Source organism: Centrocercus urophasianus, unplaced genomic scaffold (genome assembly GCF_019232065.1).
Source record: "Centrocercus urophasianus isolate 14NV4802_14NV808 unplaced genomic scaffold, USGS_Curo_1.0 seq_13, whole genome shotgun sequence".
In the NCBI taxonomy this organism is placed as follows: Eukaryota; Metazoa; Chordata; class Aves; order Galliformes; family Phasianidae; genus Centrocercus; species Centrocercus urophasianus.
In genome coordinates this window covers 29,520,288-29,539,814 of record NW_024884475.1, presented here as the reverse complement: position 1 = coordinate 29,539,814, position 19,527 = coordinate 29,520,288, and the positions used below count along the sequence as shown (strand labels likewise).

Genomic DNA, 19,527 nt, shown 5'->3' with positions numbered 1-19,527 from the left:
CCAGCTCTGTATTGACTGTAATTCTGCTGACAGACCTGTATAGTTCACTTTATGTCACTTAGATGGACTACCCAAATCTTGGTGCTGTACGTAGTGTTGAAAGTTCATCCTTTCACTGGATGAACCTGTGGTCCACAGCCCCCTGAAAACCTAGAAGCCCCACAGAATTTCCTCAGAAGTACAGGAGCTGTGTCTCCAAGGGCAGTGCTATTTTCATTTTACAGAGATATAAATAAGCATCCAAAATCCATTGTAGAAAAACAAAGCCATAGCTCACAGAACTGTGTAACTTGTTTTCCTAAGTAGTGCACTGTGCTGCACTGAAAATCCAGTAATAAAAATTATGGAGGCATGGTAAGTGGATGTGATCTCATTCTGACAATAACTCCAAAATAGTTTAGCATACTGTGTGCACAAAGATATTGTGTACCAGAGTAGTAAGATATAATAAAAACTTCCACTGTTGATTTGGTAAATATTTAAAAGCTGATCACTGGCAATATGTATTTGACAGTCTTTCTGCTGCATTAGTTCATAAAAATTTTATTAGCCATTGTGTTGCTTCTGTGGGAATCCTTGAAATGGGAAATGTTTCAAGATAGCAAATGTTTAATGAAATAAAGCATTCTTTAACATTGTAAGTTGAGCAGAACCCAGGAGATCAACATGGAATTGGATCAAAATGTCAACAAGAAGCTGAGGTGGAAAAGGAAGAAAAAGGTGGTGTAGAAGACAGTGCAGAGGAAACTGAGGAGGAAGATTCCTACACCTTTGTCAACAGTCCTGACAATTTGTATGCCAGCATACCTGACTGTGATTATGAAGAAAACAGCAGAGAATGCTTTTTCTCCAAGAAACCGCCCCCACCTCCTCCTCGAAATCTGCCTGGCACCCTGAGACAGGATGAGCCGCACCAATTGTCGCAAGGTATGAGCTTGGGAGGAAAGTAGCCACAGACACAAACGTGAGTGCAAACACATTAAGTGCTGCAGTAGAAATTGCATACGATCACTTCTAATAGTAGTAGTTAGGCAGTATGGCCCTAATTCTGCAACACAGACATAGCTGTGAAATTTGCTGCAACAAGGTCTTCATGACCAGGTAGGTCAGCTGGTACTGTGGTGTGGGCTGCTGGGTTCAGGTTTCAGCTTTTCCTCACTCTGCACATCTCAGAAAGGTGCCTAATAACATGAAATACTGGATTTACACAATAAAGTTCCGAGATAAAACACTGGACTTGTATTTTTTCTCAATTTTAAAAAAATATTTACATTGAAAATATTGAATGCTATCTTGACTGAATGAATTTCATGGAAAGAATACAGAAATGAGAGAATGAAGTAATGCAGTACTTTACTTCATTTTAGCCAACGTTGTGATTAGAAACAAAACACTATATTGTGTTACAAACCAAAAGGAGAAGGAGAAATTGTGACTTTTAATGAAATGCCTTGATTCTCTTTCCTTTTTTTTTTTTAATATTTCAGCCCGATAGTAAAAATCTAACATGTTCAGCTGTGGGTTGATTCAAGTATGAGAAGCAGAAAATACTATTTGCATCTATTTCAGAAGGAGTGATTATCTTTTTTTTCTCTCATTGGGAAAAAATAAGCATGCAAAACAATTCAAGCTTAAATAGAGTCTTTTAAAAATCACGTAGGAAAAAAACCTTGTCACAGACTCCACGTGTAAGTGTGCGCACAAACTCTGTTTTTAAATGTGGCTTAATCTAATGGAATCCTGAATTACCATAATGAAGGACTTTGATGCTCACGTAAGTACCCAGAGATAGCTTTTTAGCTTTATAGCCTGCTTGAGGTTGGTTTTTCTCCTGTTTTCTGCCATGAAGGAAAAAGCTGGTTTTATGCAGGAAGTTGCAGATTTCAAAACAAAGAGAAAGAGAATAAAATTGCAACTGCAGATGCATTCTGCTTGCTGTGCAATACTCAACTGTAGCTATATATGTGCACAAATGAGGGGGCAAGTTTGACACACAGGATTTTTTTAGAGCAAGCTTGATATAAATGCCTATCTTGGGATAGCTCTCATGTTGCTACACCATTAAGTAGTGATGCATTGCTCTCTGCCAGATGCCAGTTTCTGTCTATATATCCGTATGGATACTGGCAGAGAAAGCTTCTCTGCTGTGTAGTGTCCTATGCTGAGTCCTGTGCTGCTGATAAGGCCAGTGCAGCTAGAAACACATCTGCGTGACTCGTTCAGTTAAGACATGCTGTTAAGACATGCTGTGAATTTTCCTGAAATGTGAGGCTTGGTTTCATTTCATTTCATTTTGGGATGTGACGATGGGGCTATCAGGATCCTGCTAAACTGGGATAATACTTTCTTTTAAAGAAGAGCTCCAATGAGTCACTGCTGTGTATTTTTAGTCAGCTACTGCTGTGGAAGACCTAAAAGTTAAGTTCGTTCTTTTGAAGACTCTCTTTTTGGCAGTGGCATGAGAGTGCCCACTGTGAGGGTTAAAGGAGAAAATCCTGCAGAGAAAGAAATAGAACTTTCATAATGGTGTGCAAACAAAATATTTTTCATATTAAATGTGGTATAATTTTTTTTAATTTATCAGAACCAAAATACAATATGTATTAATAGTACAAGCTGTTTTTCAGGGATACATCTCGTTTGTAAATGTGTCACACTTGTAGGCACTGTTAAGCTTCTCTGAAACCACAAACAGATAGAACAAATATTAAATAGAAGCCCAAGGATTTAAAATTATGGTAGTGAGCATAGCCTAGTTTAGCAGATACGTGTGTGTACAGTTTACTACGACAGTAGGAAAATATGGCTCACTGCACTTAGTTTGGTGTTTGCACAGAAAGAGTAGGTCAGCACAAGGAAAGGTGAAAACAGCCATGGAATTGGCAGTTTCTATAACAGCTTCCTAATTCTTAACAGTCTGTGGGAGTTTTAAATACCCAGGTATGAGAAAACCTATCAATTCCTTTTAAAGCTGTAAAATGCCAAAGCTAAAGGGCAGCAAGTTCTGTTTAGATATACTCTTAAATGTAGGGAGAGACCCAGGGAGATCACTTGGGTGTGGAGTGTTGAACAGTCTTAGCATAAATTATAAGAGATCACATATTGCATTTATCCTTTAGAGAGCTTTTTAATTTTTCTTTTAACCCTTCCCTATAGTACCTCTCCAGAAAATCCTCAAAAATAAATGGGACAGTGAAAATGTTGGAAAGACAAAACCCAGTGTTTTTCAGAAATGTTTCCATTCTTAAGGTACTGTTGCAGCAGCAAACAGTGATTTCCCCAAATGCCAAAGATCCACAGGGACTCCTTTCCTAGCTTCATCAGTAAGTAAGGTATTCCTATGACTCTTGTGGGAGCGACTGGGGCATGCAGCATTGCTCTTAAGTAAGATTCATTTTGGAGCTAATGAATTAGCATCTAATTTCGATATTCTGATGTGAAATCATGAGAAGGCCCTGGAGCTGATATTATTCCTTTCAGATATCCTTTCTACTGACTTAGACGATGAAGCCGGTGAAAATTGGAATACCTTAGTTTAAAAGTGAAATTAGGACTATAAGTTACATTAGGAAAATCTTAAGTCTTAATATCCTTTCTTTATTATCAATGTAACATAATTTTTCACTTTTTCAGAGAGGAATTCTGTGGAGGAGAGAAGTGAAACAGAACATGGACTGAACACAGCATGCTACAGAGAAGACCAAGATACCAGTGAGGAAGATGATGAAGAGGACCACCCATATACTTTTGTAGAATATGATGAATATCTGTATGATTTGATACTGGATGAGGAAGATGAGGAGAGAAGGAAAGAACGCAAATCATTTATCATGAACAGGCCGCCCGTTCCTGCCCCTCGTCCCGAGCATTCAGGAGTCAGAAATGAGAACACTCCGTACATAGTACAAGGTTTGTGCTTGCTTCTGTGTATTTGCTGATAGAATGTGGACGTCTGCTCTGTTTTATGAATACTATATTTTTTAAAAGACTAAGATCTTTGTTCAGCTATTTCCAAACCAGCAAATCATTTGCTTCAGTCTACCTATTCGCACCTTTCAAATGAGCTGAGAACATGTCTGACTAATGATACTTTCCAATTTGCATCCAAGATAACATCACTTTTTTTGGTTTAATTTTACAAAAAAATATGACAAAATGATGGAAGATTAAGAATCACTGGGCTAGATGTGAGTGTGTCTGTTTTAACAGTATAATACAGAATGTACTATTTGAGTAGCTTTTCCTTTCGGTTTCTTTATCAAATTGTTGTGCCTTAATTCTGAGAGTTGTTAACTGCATTCTGTTTTCCTGATGTGAATAGTAGAGAGAAATGCCATTGTGAGGACTCCTTTGAAATTCCCTTCTTGCAGTGCTAGAAATTACCATGTGAGGAAGGATTGTGTCCTTTTACCATCTCTGAGAAAAATGGTGGAACTTCTTGGAAACACAATGCTATCTTTTAGCCCAATTCAGATTGAAGCCAAATTTCAAAGTAACAGAAGTTCATGTGAACTTTCAGGGATCTCAGTATAAGCCCCAAGATACATGAATCTTCTCTCTAAAGGAATCTTCCAGTTGTGTAAGAACGTGCATAAGAATAAATGATAGCAAAAAACGGGTTTGAGAAGGAAACCAGAAGCTTCCTTACTCTATCCTGTGCATTAAGGCAGGACTACTACTACCCAAAATCTTCCTATCACAGACAGAAGCACCTCCTTTGTCATTCCTGTTTCAGTCAAAGATCTGTTTTATTCTTCCTAGCTAGCTTCAGGCTATATAACTTCAGGAGAGGGCTGGAATGTGTGGGCATGTCTTCATCATTTAGTAGTTCTTTCTACAGCAGGTTTGGGAGGCAGAAGGATGGATCATTACAGTACCTTGCAAGAATGCAAGATGTGTACAGGGAGTCTGTTAAATTACAAAAATCTTGAAATACCTGCCTTTACTTGGATGGTTAGAGCAGTGTTTCAGATCCTGTTCTTCCATCATAAGCATTTCAGTGACTTGAAAACCCTTACTGTGAAGGTGCCTTATTTGGAAGGTTGCTTTTACTGTCTTCTATTGCACTGAAGGGTTTCTGCTTTGTCTACCCAAACTGTTCACTAAGGAGGAGACTTTCAGCACAACTGCTTTGATGGGCCTATGGTGCATATATACCACATATGTGAACCTGGCTTTTATAAGCAAGTAGTGGGAGACAAATTATTGTTCTATTGTTCTGTGAAATCAGCTTCTGTTTCAAGTTCATTTATCTGCACCATAAATGAGAAAATTAAAAGCACTTCACTTGGCCACTTAGGCCTCTGCTTCCCTTGGCAGTCACACTGCTTCCAGCTTGGGGGTTTCTCACTCTTCCATTTTGTGCAGGCATTTCTGAGACAGTGAAATGTTAGGCAGAAGTGACAGAAATTCAGCTGGAAGATTTCTCTTGCTATTTGTTTGTCCTTTCCAGCAACTGTTAAAGTTATCCATCCAGTCTAGCAGTATCCCTGTTTCTAGTTTAATATATTAAAAATGCTATAATCAGAACTGAAAAGACTGTTTCAGCAGTAAGAACCAGAACATTTTATTCAAATCCATCCCTAAAATCTGCATGTGTTTGCATCCGTTGCTTTATAATTTAATCTAACTGATGTAAAATAAAGCTGCTGTGGCTAGTACGTTTCTCATCGCTCAAACAAACAGATGATGGTTTCAGGTTTTGTTTCCACATATTATGTTAAAAAGAGCGTTACCGAAGATGCAAAGTCCAATAATGAAAAAGTTAGAAGTTAAGGTCATTTAGTAGTTTTACTTCTTTCTCCCTGCCACAAACATTAGGATACAATCCTTAAATATGCAATATTTATATGCATGCTGCTGTTTGTCCCGGGCGTTTTGTTTCATCGGGTATTTAAAGTGGACAAGCATAAGATGCAAAACTCTTCCATTCTCATTTTTGATTAAAATGCGATTCCTGCCTGCCCTAGCTGCAGTGTTATTCCATATCCACTGAGCTTTTGGACACCCAGTACGAAGCAACTAGAATGCCATGGATAAACACTGTCCTGCAGCACTTTACTCATTCAGAGCGGAGATCCCATTGTTTTCAGTGGCTGCTGTGAGTGGTCAGAACTTCACATTCATTAGTATATCTAATCCCGAGTCAGCAGCCTGATATCAGAGACTTGTGAGCCTGTGCCAATTTCAATGACTTATATGAGTTATGCTGGGGCCTTGGTGGAGAGAGAAGTTCCACAGAGCAGCTTTTAGTTACCCAGGCATCCTTCCCCAGTCTGTATTCCATGCCCATTCACTAAATACCTTTTAAATTCTAAAACAGATAATATTGCTGTAAGAAACAGGTCTTCACTACACAGTTTTGGTTGATCTTCAGAACTGCCTTCTGATATTCAGTAAGATGCAGGTTCTCTGGGAAAAACAGGGATAGAGGATGGTTCACAGAAGGGCTCTACTAAGGCTGTACAGTCGCCTGTATTTTGATCCTCACGTGCTCTGAGAGTTTGCAGAACAAACAGGCTTTGAGCTCTGACTGAACTCTGGACTGTTGTGCTAATAGTCTGCAGAGCTGCAAGGGAAGGATTTCTTTCTGTCTTTGTTGCATCCACAGAGGGGATGGAAAACTATGAGGTTGTTTATTGACAAAAAAAGTAGTGTAAGCATTGCATAACAAAAATGAATTGTGTTTTGGGGCTTCTGTTTTAATTTAGTTTTTCTGTCAGTCAGAACAAAGCAAGTGGCTGAATTCCCATGACAGCTTTCAGAACATGCTGAAGTCCATGAAGTTATGAAAGAGCATCTTCTGCTTTAAGCAAAAGCGGCACTATGCTATTCTATGAGAATAGCAACAAAGAGAGCTAGCAAATAGCCCTCTTTATGATTAGAAGTAGCTTTCAAATACATGGGTGTCACAAGCTTGCGCTAGGCAAAAACCATGCTCTGCGTAGATTACCTCTTGGTGCTGTTGATTAATGGAGAGCAGAGCTTCGCAAGCCTTTTTCAATAGTCACTTTCAAAGTAGGATCTACACTTTAAAACCTAGGCAGTATATACAAGTAGGCTAACTGAGCTACTGGAATTTTACTTTTCATTTGGGGAAATGGGAGTTTATCAGCCTTGACTCACTGATGATGCTGTGCAAGGCAGAGGCTGACAACAGCCCATGCAGTTGTGGTGAGAGGCTGATGCTGGAACTGTAACTCAGACCACGTGCATTGGCCTGCAAGTACTGGGGCAATGTGACAGTGTGGTGTCCCCATGAGTGCCCTTGACACTGCTTAGTCTTTATCCTGATGAAATGACTGTTGTGTACTGTCAGAAGTGTCCTAAGAGTGTCTGACTGTGTGTTTAGAACACATCAGTTTCTGTACCAGGGCAGATGTAGTCACAGGTTTTCCCACACTGGCACAGCTAGGCTTTCCCCTTCTGATGGTCTGAGGTCATTCAGACACCACTGCCACTGTGATGGGGCAACTTCTGGTCTTGAGCCACCTCTGTCTCCTTGCACAGCACACTCCTTCTGCACAGTGCCTGGACGAGGCTAGGCCAGACTGACAGGGCTGCTGCGCTTCTGTTCAGTGCTCAGCTGCATTCCTTGGAAAAATAAAAAAGGCCATACTGCTTACAGTATCTCATTTCCTTAGCTGATTTGATGTTATGAATCACCAGAATTTTTGTCTTAATCTTGAAAACGAAATATTTTGTATAGCTTTAGGAACGGCCCTTAATCATCTCTGAGCACTGCATCTCCAGGGCTCACCCTGAGCAATGCTCTGTGTGTAAGCAAACAAAACTGGCCAAAGGAAAATGAGATCTAAAAAGGTGTGAACAAACATCTGCATAGTTCTCATCTCCTGAATAAAAAGCATCATCCTACTTTATTCTTTCCGTGCTATTCCCTGTGTATTTGTCATCACTCACTGTGCTACATTTAATTTACAATCTAATCCACACCAACAAAAGAATTTGTGAGCTTTATTTGCCTTGGTATATGCACGCTCAGTTGAACTGTTTAAATATTGTGTCAGGGAGGATGGAGTAGGCAACGACAGGAGTCTCCCACTGCAGCACATCCCAGCTAGCCTGCTAACTGACTCCAGTTTGCAGCCGAGTTGAGATGTGTTAATAAGTGCAACCCTAGTGTATTAATTAATTTGCCTTGCGTTTCTATAAAGATTTGGTTTCCCCTGGATTTTAATTTTGAATGTCTCCTAAACAAAACAGGGCAGTAGATAATTTTGTTTGGAACACCAGCTCAACTAAGCTGATGAATAACTGCATCATTAATTTCCCTAAGCAAACTGAATTCAAATTAATGGTGGTTAGTGGTTGTTTTGCTGTCTCCTCTTTGCGTTTGCTCTGCCAAAAGTGTTGAGTAGCATCAGGGTGATGGTATGATTAGCTCGCACATTCTGGAGGATCAGTTAATCAGTCAAACTTTACTTGAATCAGCAGTATAAGGTGCAAAACTGCTGTGTGTTTTTTCAGAATTAATGTGGCTTCGTAGTGTAGACAGGTAAAGTAAAATCTAAATGACAAACCATATCCGTGCCTCTTACCAATACGAGCTGTCTGCTTTCATAATGTAACTTCTTCCGCATTTTGATTATTATATCACTTCTTATTGGCCCATCATCAAGCAATTTGTGAAATGTCATTGTGCAACTATAATTCCTTACCATCCCAGCTTTGTCTCAGAATCTCAGCTCATTCTGAAAATCAAATTCATGTTCTCTTTGTCAACCTATGGGTATAGTAAAAAACCTGCATCCTCTCTTTCTAGGCACTTTCTACTCATCACAGTTAAGTTCTCTATCATTCTGTAGCAAGCAGAGTATTTTGTGAAACAAGAGACTTAGATTTTAAATATTTCAGATTTCTACTTAGGGCATACAAAGAACTTCATCTGTGTTGTGTAGCAACCAAAGGGAGGGATATTTAGTTCATAGTATTTGACCTGTTCAGGTACTTCAGCCAGGCACAATGTGATTATGAATTGAAAAGGACTGTCTTTATGATCTTACAGATATTGTTGAAGATTCATGTTATATAGAGGCACTGCTGTTTTTCAGTTGGATTATCTATGGCAGAGAGGATCTGAAAATATTTTTCAGTTGAACAACCGTAGCATTCTGACACCTAAAAAAATGCTATATTGATAATATTGTTTTACTGTAGGAATATTCACTGTATTTTCCACAAGAACAGAACGAATCTCTGTACAAAGTAACCTGTTTATTTCATTCTGCTGAGTTTCAGCAGTAATTAAAATGTGAGAATGAAAGAGTGAATCACTTGAGTCTTCCCTAACCCTGTGGCAGTCATGCAGCAGTGTGTGTTCATCTTTCCAGGCATTCCAGAAGCAGGAATAATTTGTTTTCATTTACTTCACCCACATTGAGTACTTGCTGCCAACTAAAATAATTTCAACAAGATGCAGCAAGTAAAGTGGTTTTAACAGTTTTAGTTGGAAAAACTAGAAGAGTAATTCCATTTCTGATTACTCCAAGACTGCAAAACTCAGCAGAAATTTCATAGCCTATCAATTAAAGTACTTTCCAATCAGGGACATTGTGGAGTGCATCCCTCCTCCTCCTTACACAGTGAAATCCTGGCTGCCTGCATTACCTCAGCGTTGAGGTACTTCCACTTCCTCTCTTCAAAGAAGTCACTATTTTAAGTAACGCCGCGGCCACCTTTAGGAGGATTCTTTGGGAATCACAGAGAGGAGCACTACAAATGTTAAAATATATCAGTATTAGGCTGAGGTTAGATATGCAATGTCGACAGATCGCACTGCCTGGGTAGTTCTTTTACCCTATCTGTTTAACCTGTCCGATAACATTTTCAGGAACACCAAGTCCCCAGCTGTTTTCATTCATCATCTCCTCCCGTACTGGCATACTCAGGAGTACTGCTGTGTAGAAAACACCCTCTCAGGAGCTGTTTCTTCTTCACCTCTCCATATGGCATGTGCAGAGTTTAAAAGTCACCGTGCCCTTGATGCTCCATTTCACAAGTTTCCTAAGAGAAACTGCTGCATCATATGCGGCTGCCTGAGCAGGCAGGCAAGGAGCAAACTGAGGATGCTGGGTTTCCCTGGTCTGTGTGAGCAAGGAGCCCAGCCCACAGGGTGCCATGCACAGCATGCTGCTTGTGCACAGCTCTGTTGTACCTGGCCTTGGTTCCAAAGCAAAGATTTGTTTCACTGAAATGGCCACGTGCTGCTTTGTAGCAATGCCAGTAAGACTTCTCTGCAAAGTACTGTTTTAGATTATCAAGGGGATTTCGCTAAAATCAGAACTGAGAACTAATGGGAATTAAGAGGGAAATGCGTCTCCGACAGTAGTTAAGTTAGAAGCCATCTGGAGTTTACATCTGCTGCCTGCAAAAGTTCACAGTGTTTCAGGGCACACCCAGGCTGGCTGTACTCTAGGCGCCTCACAACAATGAGCAATGGGCAAGAATTAGGGAAAAAGCAGTCAAGATTTGCTGTTCTTGGAGCTTGTATTAGCTAGAGAAAAATATGCCTATATTCTGACTTAAGTATTGTCGTTATTCTTAGCTGGTACTATTGGTTTTCCTGCCTTAGGTTTCCCCCAAAGTAAGATACAGGCTATAGCTATAGTTGGTACCATGTGAAGAACTCTGAGACTGAGGTGTGTTAGTGTTTTTTCTGAACAAATAATGTCAATATAATAAGTCTTATTTTATTCAAAGCTCTTTTCATGATATCTATAGTATCAGCAATCCCACCATTCTGTGCAACAGAGCAATTTTTCAAGTAATTAGTATTAGACTGACAGGTGGGTTGAGAAATACTTTTAGCCTTGAATAAGATGTATTTCAGCCTACTTCCGTGAGCCTCTGTCCTTCTTCCAGAATTCATGTCTTTTATTATCATTTTTGACTAACTTCTTATGTTCTTAACTTTGCAGTGTTTCAGCAAAAAGCCACTCAAATGCCCAGCGACTATGACAAGACATACTGCGATGCCAGGAAGCACGGTACAGAATTCAATTTAGCTCTTTAACTTCTTTGGTGTTTTTCAGCAGAACTAGTGGAGAATTGCTGTGACTTGATTTTGACTGACTTAGCATCTATTTTCCTGCATGTGATTTATATCCTTAATGCTATCGCAGCATGAAGAGATCAGATTAAAGAAAGAAAAATAAAAGTTACAGTCCTTTGGGAAAGATTTGTAGAGCCAGAGTTACTTTATGCCTTTCTGTTTGCTTTCTCCATTGTGATTAAAACCAAGTAAAGGAAAGACTGGAGGGCTCAGCTGTGCTCACTTAATTCCAGCCATGGAAAGGCAGCAGTGAGTGGAGCCTAAGTTCTCTCCTGGGTGCCCCAAGATCCATGTAAAATGAATTACTGGTGGCATTCCAGTTGTTATTTGAGTTGTAGCACATCAAAATGTTGCCACCAAATTCCTTTAATGGTACCCTAAAGTAACTAACAATGTTACATACAAAATGAATGAATGCTGAGTGAATACTTTTCTTATCTGTTCTTCTAACAAATAGATCAGGATTAAAGCATATAGAGCAGCATGCGACAGCCTGTTTTGTTCTGTGACAGGGAGACTAGAGTCCCCAGTGCTACTGGCATGAACACTAAACCACTGAGGAAAAGAACACTGTACCTTCTACATCTTACTGTGTGTGTGGTCTGATCTCTGAATGTTCATTTCAGATGCAAGTCATTAGGGTTATTATTCTGTCAAAATAGAAACAGCAGAGATGAAAAATAAAAAATAGAGATTCCTGCCAAATTAGTATGGCAAGTGATCAAAAGGTGAGAAAACAGTAGCTGTTTTCTTCACTTTCTGACCATGGTCCTTCCTCACCTAAAGATATAAGTGCATATCACAGTAGAAAAACTGACCTAATTAATAATAATGGTTTAAATTCTTAATGTGACTGTATTCTCTGTGCAGTTTGAAACAGGTGCTTCATGGTCCCTTAGCAACATCCTCATACAGAGATAGACTCCAGCCACCTCAGTATCAATATCCTGGATATAGCCATGCTGCTACACCTCCTTGGACCAAGTCGTGAATTTGATAGCATACATCTCCCTGACATTTCCCTTCTGTTGTGCACCTGCACTGTAATCTGTTGGAGGATTAGAGATTCTGACATCTTCTCATCACTCAGTGTATCTGATAATTACAACTGGGGAGAAAAAGAATCATGTAAAATTGCATGATGCTTTCTGACCACATTTCAACCCCAGCTTTTGAGAAACGCAATGTTTGAAGTTGGAGAAGGAGTAGGGGGGAAATATTGTGGAAATGTTGTGTCTTAACATGTCAATAATTTCCTTTAAAATGTCTGTACTATAGCTTTAGCTCTAGAAGGAAATTACTGTGTGAGCTGTCACTAATGGTGAGTCTTTGAATACAGGCTATAGTAATGATTGAAATGTGTAAGAAAGATCTTGCTCTGCTGCTGAAGACTAATGGTAGATACTTCATTGATTCATTGTATTTCTCTCATTTGGAAAAAACAAAAAAGAAAAAAGAAAAAAAAAAGGGAATGAGAGAAAGAAAGAAATAAAGGAGTGGGGAAAGGGAAAGCCATCCTAAGGATTGTGAGTTTAACTAATGGCAAATGGCAAAATCACACTACATGCCTTTGAAAAAAGTACTCAGATCATAGAAGAATTAAATGAGGTACTAATGTTTATCTCTACATTTTGCAGCAGCATGCAGAAAACACACTGACATGGCAGCTGTGAAACACAACATCCCTGCTGAATGTGGAGATCTTATCCGTGTCCAGAAACAACTGAAAAAGAGGGCAGTTTATGTGGACAAATCCCTTGACAGATGTAAACAGTGGCAGAATGAAAAACAGAGACTGCAGCCCACTCCACAGGTACGAGTCTGAATATTTATGTTTCTTGATGGAATCTTGGTCAGAAGTTTGGAAAACAAACTCTTGTGCTTTGGCTCCTATATATGAGATAAAAAATTAGAGCTGTGATTTATCTTGTCATGATTTATATGCCCATCAGCTCCCAAGGAACTTGCTGCTTGTAGATACCTGCTTCCACTGGTGCTTATTGGAGATGCTTCCTGAATTTATTGTGGTTGAATTTAGGTGCTGCTGCATTTGGTTAAAATCCCAAGTTAAATATGTTGATCTCCTAAGATTTTATTTTACATTGTTAAGTGAGGCATAGGTACATGCATCTTTTATGAAACCACCATCTTTCTGTAGCTGAACAAAATAAATGTGCTTTTGAGCACTGTCAGCTAACAAAAATATGACTACTTCAAACATACATTGTTAATATATATTGACTGCATCAGGCTTTATGCCTGTCTGAAAGTGTTGATTCCACCTAGAAATTCACAATTCTCAGAAAAGCTCTTCAGCTCCTTTATATTCAATGAATGGAGTAAAATGAAGTGCACAAAAACAAGATTTACAAAAGCCCACACAGTGAGTCACTGAAAAAATTGCATCAGAGCAAGATGATAGGCTGAGGAGAAAGGCACAGTGAAGAAGTTTGTTAATTACTTCCAACAAGATAGCTGGAAGAAGAGGTTATGCCCTCGTTTTATATGAGGTCATACATTAACAAAAATAGTTTATTGTTGCCTTTTGAATAAATCTAGTAGAAAGAGGAATACTAAGGCTGCTGCTCTAGGAGTGGGAGAGCTATCAGATACTGCTAACAAGGAGAGATTAAATGCCCTTTTGTTTGTATTTACTGAAAAAAATCAGAGGAGCTTTTGTCATCACAATGGAACACTTATTAACAAAAGCATGAGGCCTTAGAACAGTTTAGGTGTACAGCACCCAGACTACACACCAGCAGCTCAGTATGAGCTGTTCTCAGCAGTGCTGGGGGGTCCCTCCCTGAATGTCACTGCAGCAAAGCAGCCAGATGGGAACAGCAGAGCTGCTCCATCAGCTGGGGAGTTACACAGGGAGGAGGTGGACTCAAATGTGTGCAGAAGATAACAGCATACAGCATAGGTCTTTTTTGTTGTTGTTAATGTGAAGGTGCTTGTTTCTGAGGGAGGATTTACTTGACCTGATTTCACTGCTTAAGGAAAAGGGTTGCTTATACCCTTCATCGTGTATATGAATTTTGTTTTGTGCCATAGAAGTCTTTCACTGTTAACCTGCAAACAGAACAAATTAGCTTCATGCTATCACTGAATTTGAGTAGTCTTCCCTGGGATTTTGAGGAAAAAAAAAAAAAAAAAAAAAATCAGTTGTCTAACGTTAAAAATTAAAGCTCAAGACTCTGTAATTTAACTCCAGAATCTTGCTGATGGAAAACAAACACCAAAGGACTCAGGGCAGCGTTCAGAATGCTAGAGTACAGCTTTATTGAGTTATTTATTATTTCTAAAGCAAACTTCTATTATTGATTCTTAATTCATGGCTTTTTTTTTTATTTAAAGGATAAAGTGTGCCACCTTAGGGCCACCAGTACAGGGAAGAGACTAGAAAAGGAAAATCCGAATGGTAAGTTACACTTTCTTTTGGCTTTCAAAACACCAGAGACTTGTAATGTTAATAAGTACACTGCTAAGGTTGGATGCAAAGCATTGGCTTCATAATGAGCATAGTCTGCATCTTTTTACATCTAAGTGGGTGTAGTGTAGCCAGGACTTACATGGGGTTGAGATTGCAACCCAAGAATAAGCTCAGTGAGAGTTAATGAGGGAGAAAATTGAGGAGGTCATCGCAGCTCAGCTTTTCTGTTGTCATTATTTCCTACTGCTTTGTCAGATTAGATTAGATGATTCCTTTATGACAATTTACTTGATGACTTGGGTATTTTACTTGTAAATCAGCTACCAGTTTGCACTTGCAAATTCTTGATGAGCTTTCTATTACCACAGTAGTTCAGAATTGTGATTCAATAATCAAAAGCTATACCATTAGTCATTTAAAATGCTTTTTACCTTTGTGATTCAATGGTCTTTGCAGCTGAATAAATCACCTGTACTTCCTGCAAATTATTTTGTTGCTATGAAAAGATTGTTTTGGGTGTTACTGGCTTTAGGTCTATGATTTCTCTAAACTTCAGTATATACAAGTTCTTGAAGAAAAAATGTAGTGGATTCTTTTTACGCTGGATTTAGTAGTACAATCTTTGCATTTAAATTAATCACAAAAGCTATTTCTTTTTAGTACAAGAGAGGAAAAATAATCCACAGTACTGCTTTGATGTATTCTATTACACAGTGTTATATCTACATAGACTGGACAGCTGAGACGCTGTAAATAAGAGAAATTTTTTACTGGCCCTGTGGCAGAGTTGCAGTTCAGACTATTTCAGCTTGGTAGGGGTGCAGCAGCCTGCAAACAAGTGGGCTGGGTCCTTTCAGCCTTCATATGGTGCTCAGAGCTAAAATCTATTCTCTGTAGACAAGGCAAAGCTCACTGTGACATGAGATCGAATGTTGGAAAGCACATGGCTGTAGGCTTTTCTTTTAAGGCCGCATCAGTCTGGTCGGTGTTGCTGTCCTCTCTCCAGCATTCAGCTAGTTAGTAAAACATGCAGGCAGAAATGTAGTAGCAACACCAGAATTTAAAATTTACTGTAACAATCAGGCTTGTATTACCCCGTAACTCTGCTAATGATCACTATGTCCCCTCCTGCTCTTAACCTCCTTGCCATCTTTATGCTATTTTATATTCTGTGATGAATATAAAGCAGAAATACAATGGGAAGAATCATTATGTAGGCCCTGGTTCTGTCCAGCAGTACACTAGCACAGATTTAAATCCTTGAAAGTAAGAATTTTTACCAGATGAAACTCCATCTACAGCTGGAGCGTATTAATGATGAGTAAAGAAAGGTGTCAGAAGAAGTATCATCTAAATCCAGATATGAATTGCCTGAATCAAAGATAATTACATTCTTTTCTCTTTAATAGTTCTAAGGAAAGTGGAACAGAGAACATTCACTTGTGAAACTTTTTGTACCATATGCCATTGAATAAGACAGTGCTATGACGTTAGCAGTTTTCAGCTTTGTTTAACCGACTCTGGTTTTCACACCTGCATACAGACTCTCCAGCTGTACCTTGAAAATCATGGGCTTTTGCTGCCATGTTTGAAATCAGGATTTGGATATCCATTTTCATAGGCTGTTTTTGAAGACTTGATTTGGAATTTAAACAGAGCATATCAAGAACCTGTTAGAAAGGGAATTTCATTTTTAATGAGAAGGAAATATACGCTATAAATAAGTGAGGAACATGATTTTTAGTTTCTTGATAAGTTTGATCTTATTCCACTGTAATGAAAGTTATTAATGAGAACAGCAGTAAGTTCAATCTTCCATTATAGCATTTGATGATATCTTGAAGTCCATGTCTCAGTTTGCAACAGTTTAATATAGGATCTAATAACATGTACATTTTAAAAAAATACATTTGAAACAAAAAGGAAGTTCTGTCATACTTGGAGTGCTTTTTCTACAAAAAAAAAACAAAAAAACAAAACCTATTTTAAGGACAACAAAATAAGCACCAAGCATGTAGAATGTTCATTTCTGGAAAAGTACAGACACTAATTAATCTCATTACCATATACTACATATACGGTCTTGCCACAGGCATTTAATATCTTTTTTTTTTTTTCAATAAGGGATGTAAGTCAGCTATCAGCTCTACAATAATAAAGCTTTATTAAAATTTAATGAAAATACATCCTTGATCTGGGGACCAAAGCTCCATTTTCAAATGTGAGCAGCCAAGAAAATGGGGGGAGGTATTTAGGATTTTCCTTGGCAGTTTTCCTGAAGTGCTGTAGCGCTGAACCAGAAGTAGCCTGTTGCCTATGGGAAAATTCATCCCTAAATTAGGCTTAGATCTGATTTGGAAAGCCAGCAGAGAAGTGAGGCTTCTACAGGCATTCAGCATCCCTGTTTTGTAGCACACACCCATTTTTTAAAATCCTATGCAGTGCTTATCTGCACCTTTTAGGCATTTGAACTACCTCTATGAGCATTGCTTAGCTGTTTCTGAAAACACGATTTAAAAATCTGCCTTCTAGTTCAGTTACATTATGGCACCTTACATGCCACATCCCACAGATTTTAGTCATCCAGCATCTAAAAATAAGTCTAAGACTGCAAAAACTACATAAGATTCTTTAAGAATTGCCTATAGTTAGATAAAATCTTCATAGCTGATCTCTGTGGTACCTGTAACTTGGTCTTGTGTTAGGGATACAGAGTTTGCACAGTATTACTGAATCTCACTATTGCATAAGATTACTCATCCAAATATGGAATAACTGATACTCTGCTCCTCATTTATCGCAACAAGAACTGAGTAGTAGGTGTTACTGCTGGTAAGAAGCAGGACAGAGGCTGCAGAAGATGAACTCAGACGGACTTCAGAAGACTAATACTACATTATGCAAATATTAACCATGGAAAAAAAAAAAGCAGTAACTTACATAATAGTTTTAAATGAAGGTAAGTCTCAGGAAGCACAACACATCAGATGCTTAGTCCTCCGGTGACACCTACGGGGCAAACATGCAATTCATCCAGCTCCTTGTCAAGACTGGTACAGAAGGGGGTCTGCTGAGGAAGGCAAAGGGCTTTTTCCACAGAAATTTCACAGGGAGCTGGACTGAAAAATATTTAATAGCTGAGCTGTTAATCAGTGGGTACTTAGACAACTGGTCATTAATAGCATCTCGCTGTCACTGAAAATGGCATTCATATCCTAGAAATAACAACTTCATCATCCATTGCTATGCAGAGACCCACTCCTCTAAGGCGCTGCATCCAGCCAGTTATCACTTCAGTAAAAGCAACCTCCAGCAAAATTTCTTCCAGATTGTGATTTCCAGCTTTTTAGACACCTATTACAGTAAAGCAGGCAGTAGAGTTCAATTAAGTTTGCTTAACCAGCTGCCAAAGACCAAATCTCTTCCTCAGCTTTATCCAAAAGGCACACACAGAAGAGCACTACTCGACTTTCACAAACTGTCAGCTCATTGATTAAGTTTGCTATCCCCAACACTTGGCTTTGATCCACAGCCCTCATCAGCACCTTGCTTTCAGTCCAAGCTGCTAGCAGTCTGCTTATTCAACAGTTGACTCCACTCCAGCGTGCAGGTGGTGTCTAAGCAGACCTTTCCTGAACCAGCAGCTCAGTTGGAGCCTGTTAACCAATAGGAAGACAAACAAAGCCTCTCATTTTGACATGTGGATCGCTGAGAACTCAGACTACCTTACCTAATCCTGTTAGCCCAGTTGAAATAATTCAGCACTTTTTCAAGAACCTATAAACATTTGTACATGCGTACACTACACTAGAGGGTGTGGAAGTCATTATAAAGAAAACAAGTTTTGTGGTTTTTTTTTTTTTTTACCTAAACAGTACACATTGCAATCAGGGCTGCCAGTATTGCAAACATATTTGTTGAAAATGTACAGTGGTAACTGTTGGATTTGTGAAGCTACAGCTTTAGCCTGGTTTATTTCCAGTTTAAGTATTTTGTAGCTTCACTTAATGCTTACAGTATTAAACATGTAAGCACATAAGTAATAACGACAAAGCAAACATAAATAACAAAAATCATTTTCCTGCCCACCCGTCACCAAATCAGGCCTTTGTGAGGCAAGCCCACATTTAAACTGTTGACTGAAGATTTCAGAGAGACAAGTGACTTTTCTGTGTACCCTTCACAAGTGCACTCCTTGAACCACCCAAAGAGGCTATCCTTGCTGTTAGAAGTACAAAAGTATAAAACCCACCTCATGTCATTCTCCCACACAACACTCACCTATTTTTGTGGATGCTCTATTACTCCTCTGCTCCCAGGGACACGTGCTTATATTTGAAGGAAAACACACAAAAGTGATTCATGTACATATTTTGTGAAATATTAACTTTGAAAGACATTCTGTACTGGCCTAATTTATCTCTGATACATACATGACTAGTCATTAATTGCATCTATTTCTTTTTAGTGTACAATTAGGACTCCAGCAGAGAAGGAAGAGATGCCTAATTAACTAAGGTAAGAGCATGTATACAAAAAAATACACAAGACATTATTTGTCATGGAAACTAATGCTTGTGGAAGTACTTTTCATCAGAGTTCATTCGCATAACAATAGAACGGAAGAGCATCTCGATCAGAGGTCTGATTTCACACACAAAAAAAGAAAACAACCATCAGACATCCTGGTTTATATTAGAAATTATTCTGTCGGGCTTTAACCTGTTCAGACAGCAAGGCAAACATGCAAGCAGTTAGTTCTCTAAAAGGCTAAAAGCTATGATAGAGTGTAGCCCTACATACAGAATGTACATGCATGTCAAACATACTCAATATTTAATAAGTTGTATAGGTGGAAAAATGTTGTATAGAGTTGTACAGAAATGCTGATTAATCTGAAGACTAAAGGTCATTTTAGTGCTAGAAAACTTCCCCGTGGTGAGATGTTCTCCCTGAACAGCAGGATTTCCTGATGATTCTGTTACCGATTTTGGCTGTCTTACTTTTTGGCATCTAATAAGAT

The 19,527-nt window shown here is 38.8% G+C and overlaps 2 protein-coding genes across 9 annotated transcripts in view; one reads left to right on the top strand and one right to left on the bottom strand.

Moving 5' to 3' along the window:
- Window positions 1-19,527, bottom strand: part of SLC39A8 (solute carrier family 39 member 8) — a 114,957-nt gene that overhangs the window by 9,007 nt on the left and 86,423 nt on the right. The window contains exons 11-13 of one of the 2 annotated variants that reach the window (XR_006167542.1): window positions 18,786-18,832; window positions 17,445-17,623; window positions 15,689-16,174 (exon numbers count right to left, since the gene is read on the bottom strand). The gene's annotated coding sequence lies outside the window, so the exon portion shown is untranslated. Of the gene's footprint in view, window positions 1-15,688; window positions 16,175-17,444; window positions 17,624-18,785; window positions 18,833-19,527 lie in introns of those variants that run through there. The other variant, XR_006167541.1, reaches the window with a different exon arrangement.
- The window catches only part of BANK1 (B cell scaffold protein with ankyrin repeats 1), a 131,368-nt gene that overhangs the window by 109,248 nt on the left and 2,593 nt on the right, over window positions 1-19,527 (top strand). For 3 of the 7 annotated variants that reach the window (XR_006167536.1, XR_006167539.1, XR_006167535.1), the window contains 5 exons: window positions 643-927; window positions 3,634-3,909; window positions 10,938-11,006; window positions 12,709-12,884; window positions 14,429-19,022. Coding sequence is in view for 1 of the 7 variants with exons in the window: in XM_042811425.1 (XP_042667359.1) it covers window positions 643-927; window positions 3,634-3,909; window positions 10,938-11,006; window positions 12,709-12,884; window positions 14,429-14,492; window positions 18,973-18,983 (881 nt within the window). In the remaining 6 variants the exon portion in view is untranslated. The remainder of the gene's footprint in view (window positions 1-642; window positions 928-3,633; window positions 3,910-10,937; window positions 11,007-12,708; window positions 12,885-14,428; window positions 19,023-19,527) is intronic. The other 4 variants (XR_006167540.1, XR_006167537.1, XM_042811425.1 and 1 more) reach the window with 4 other exon arrangements.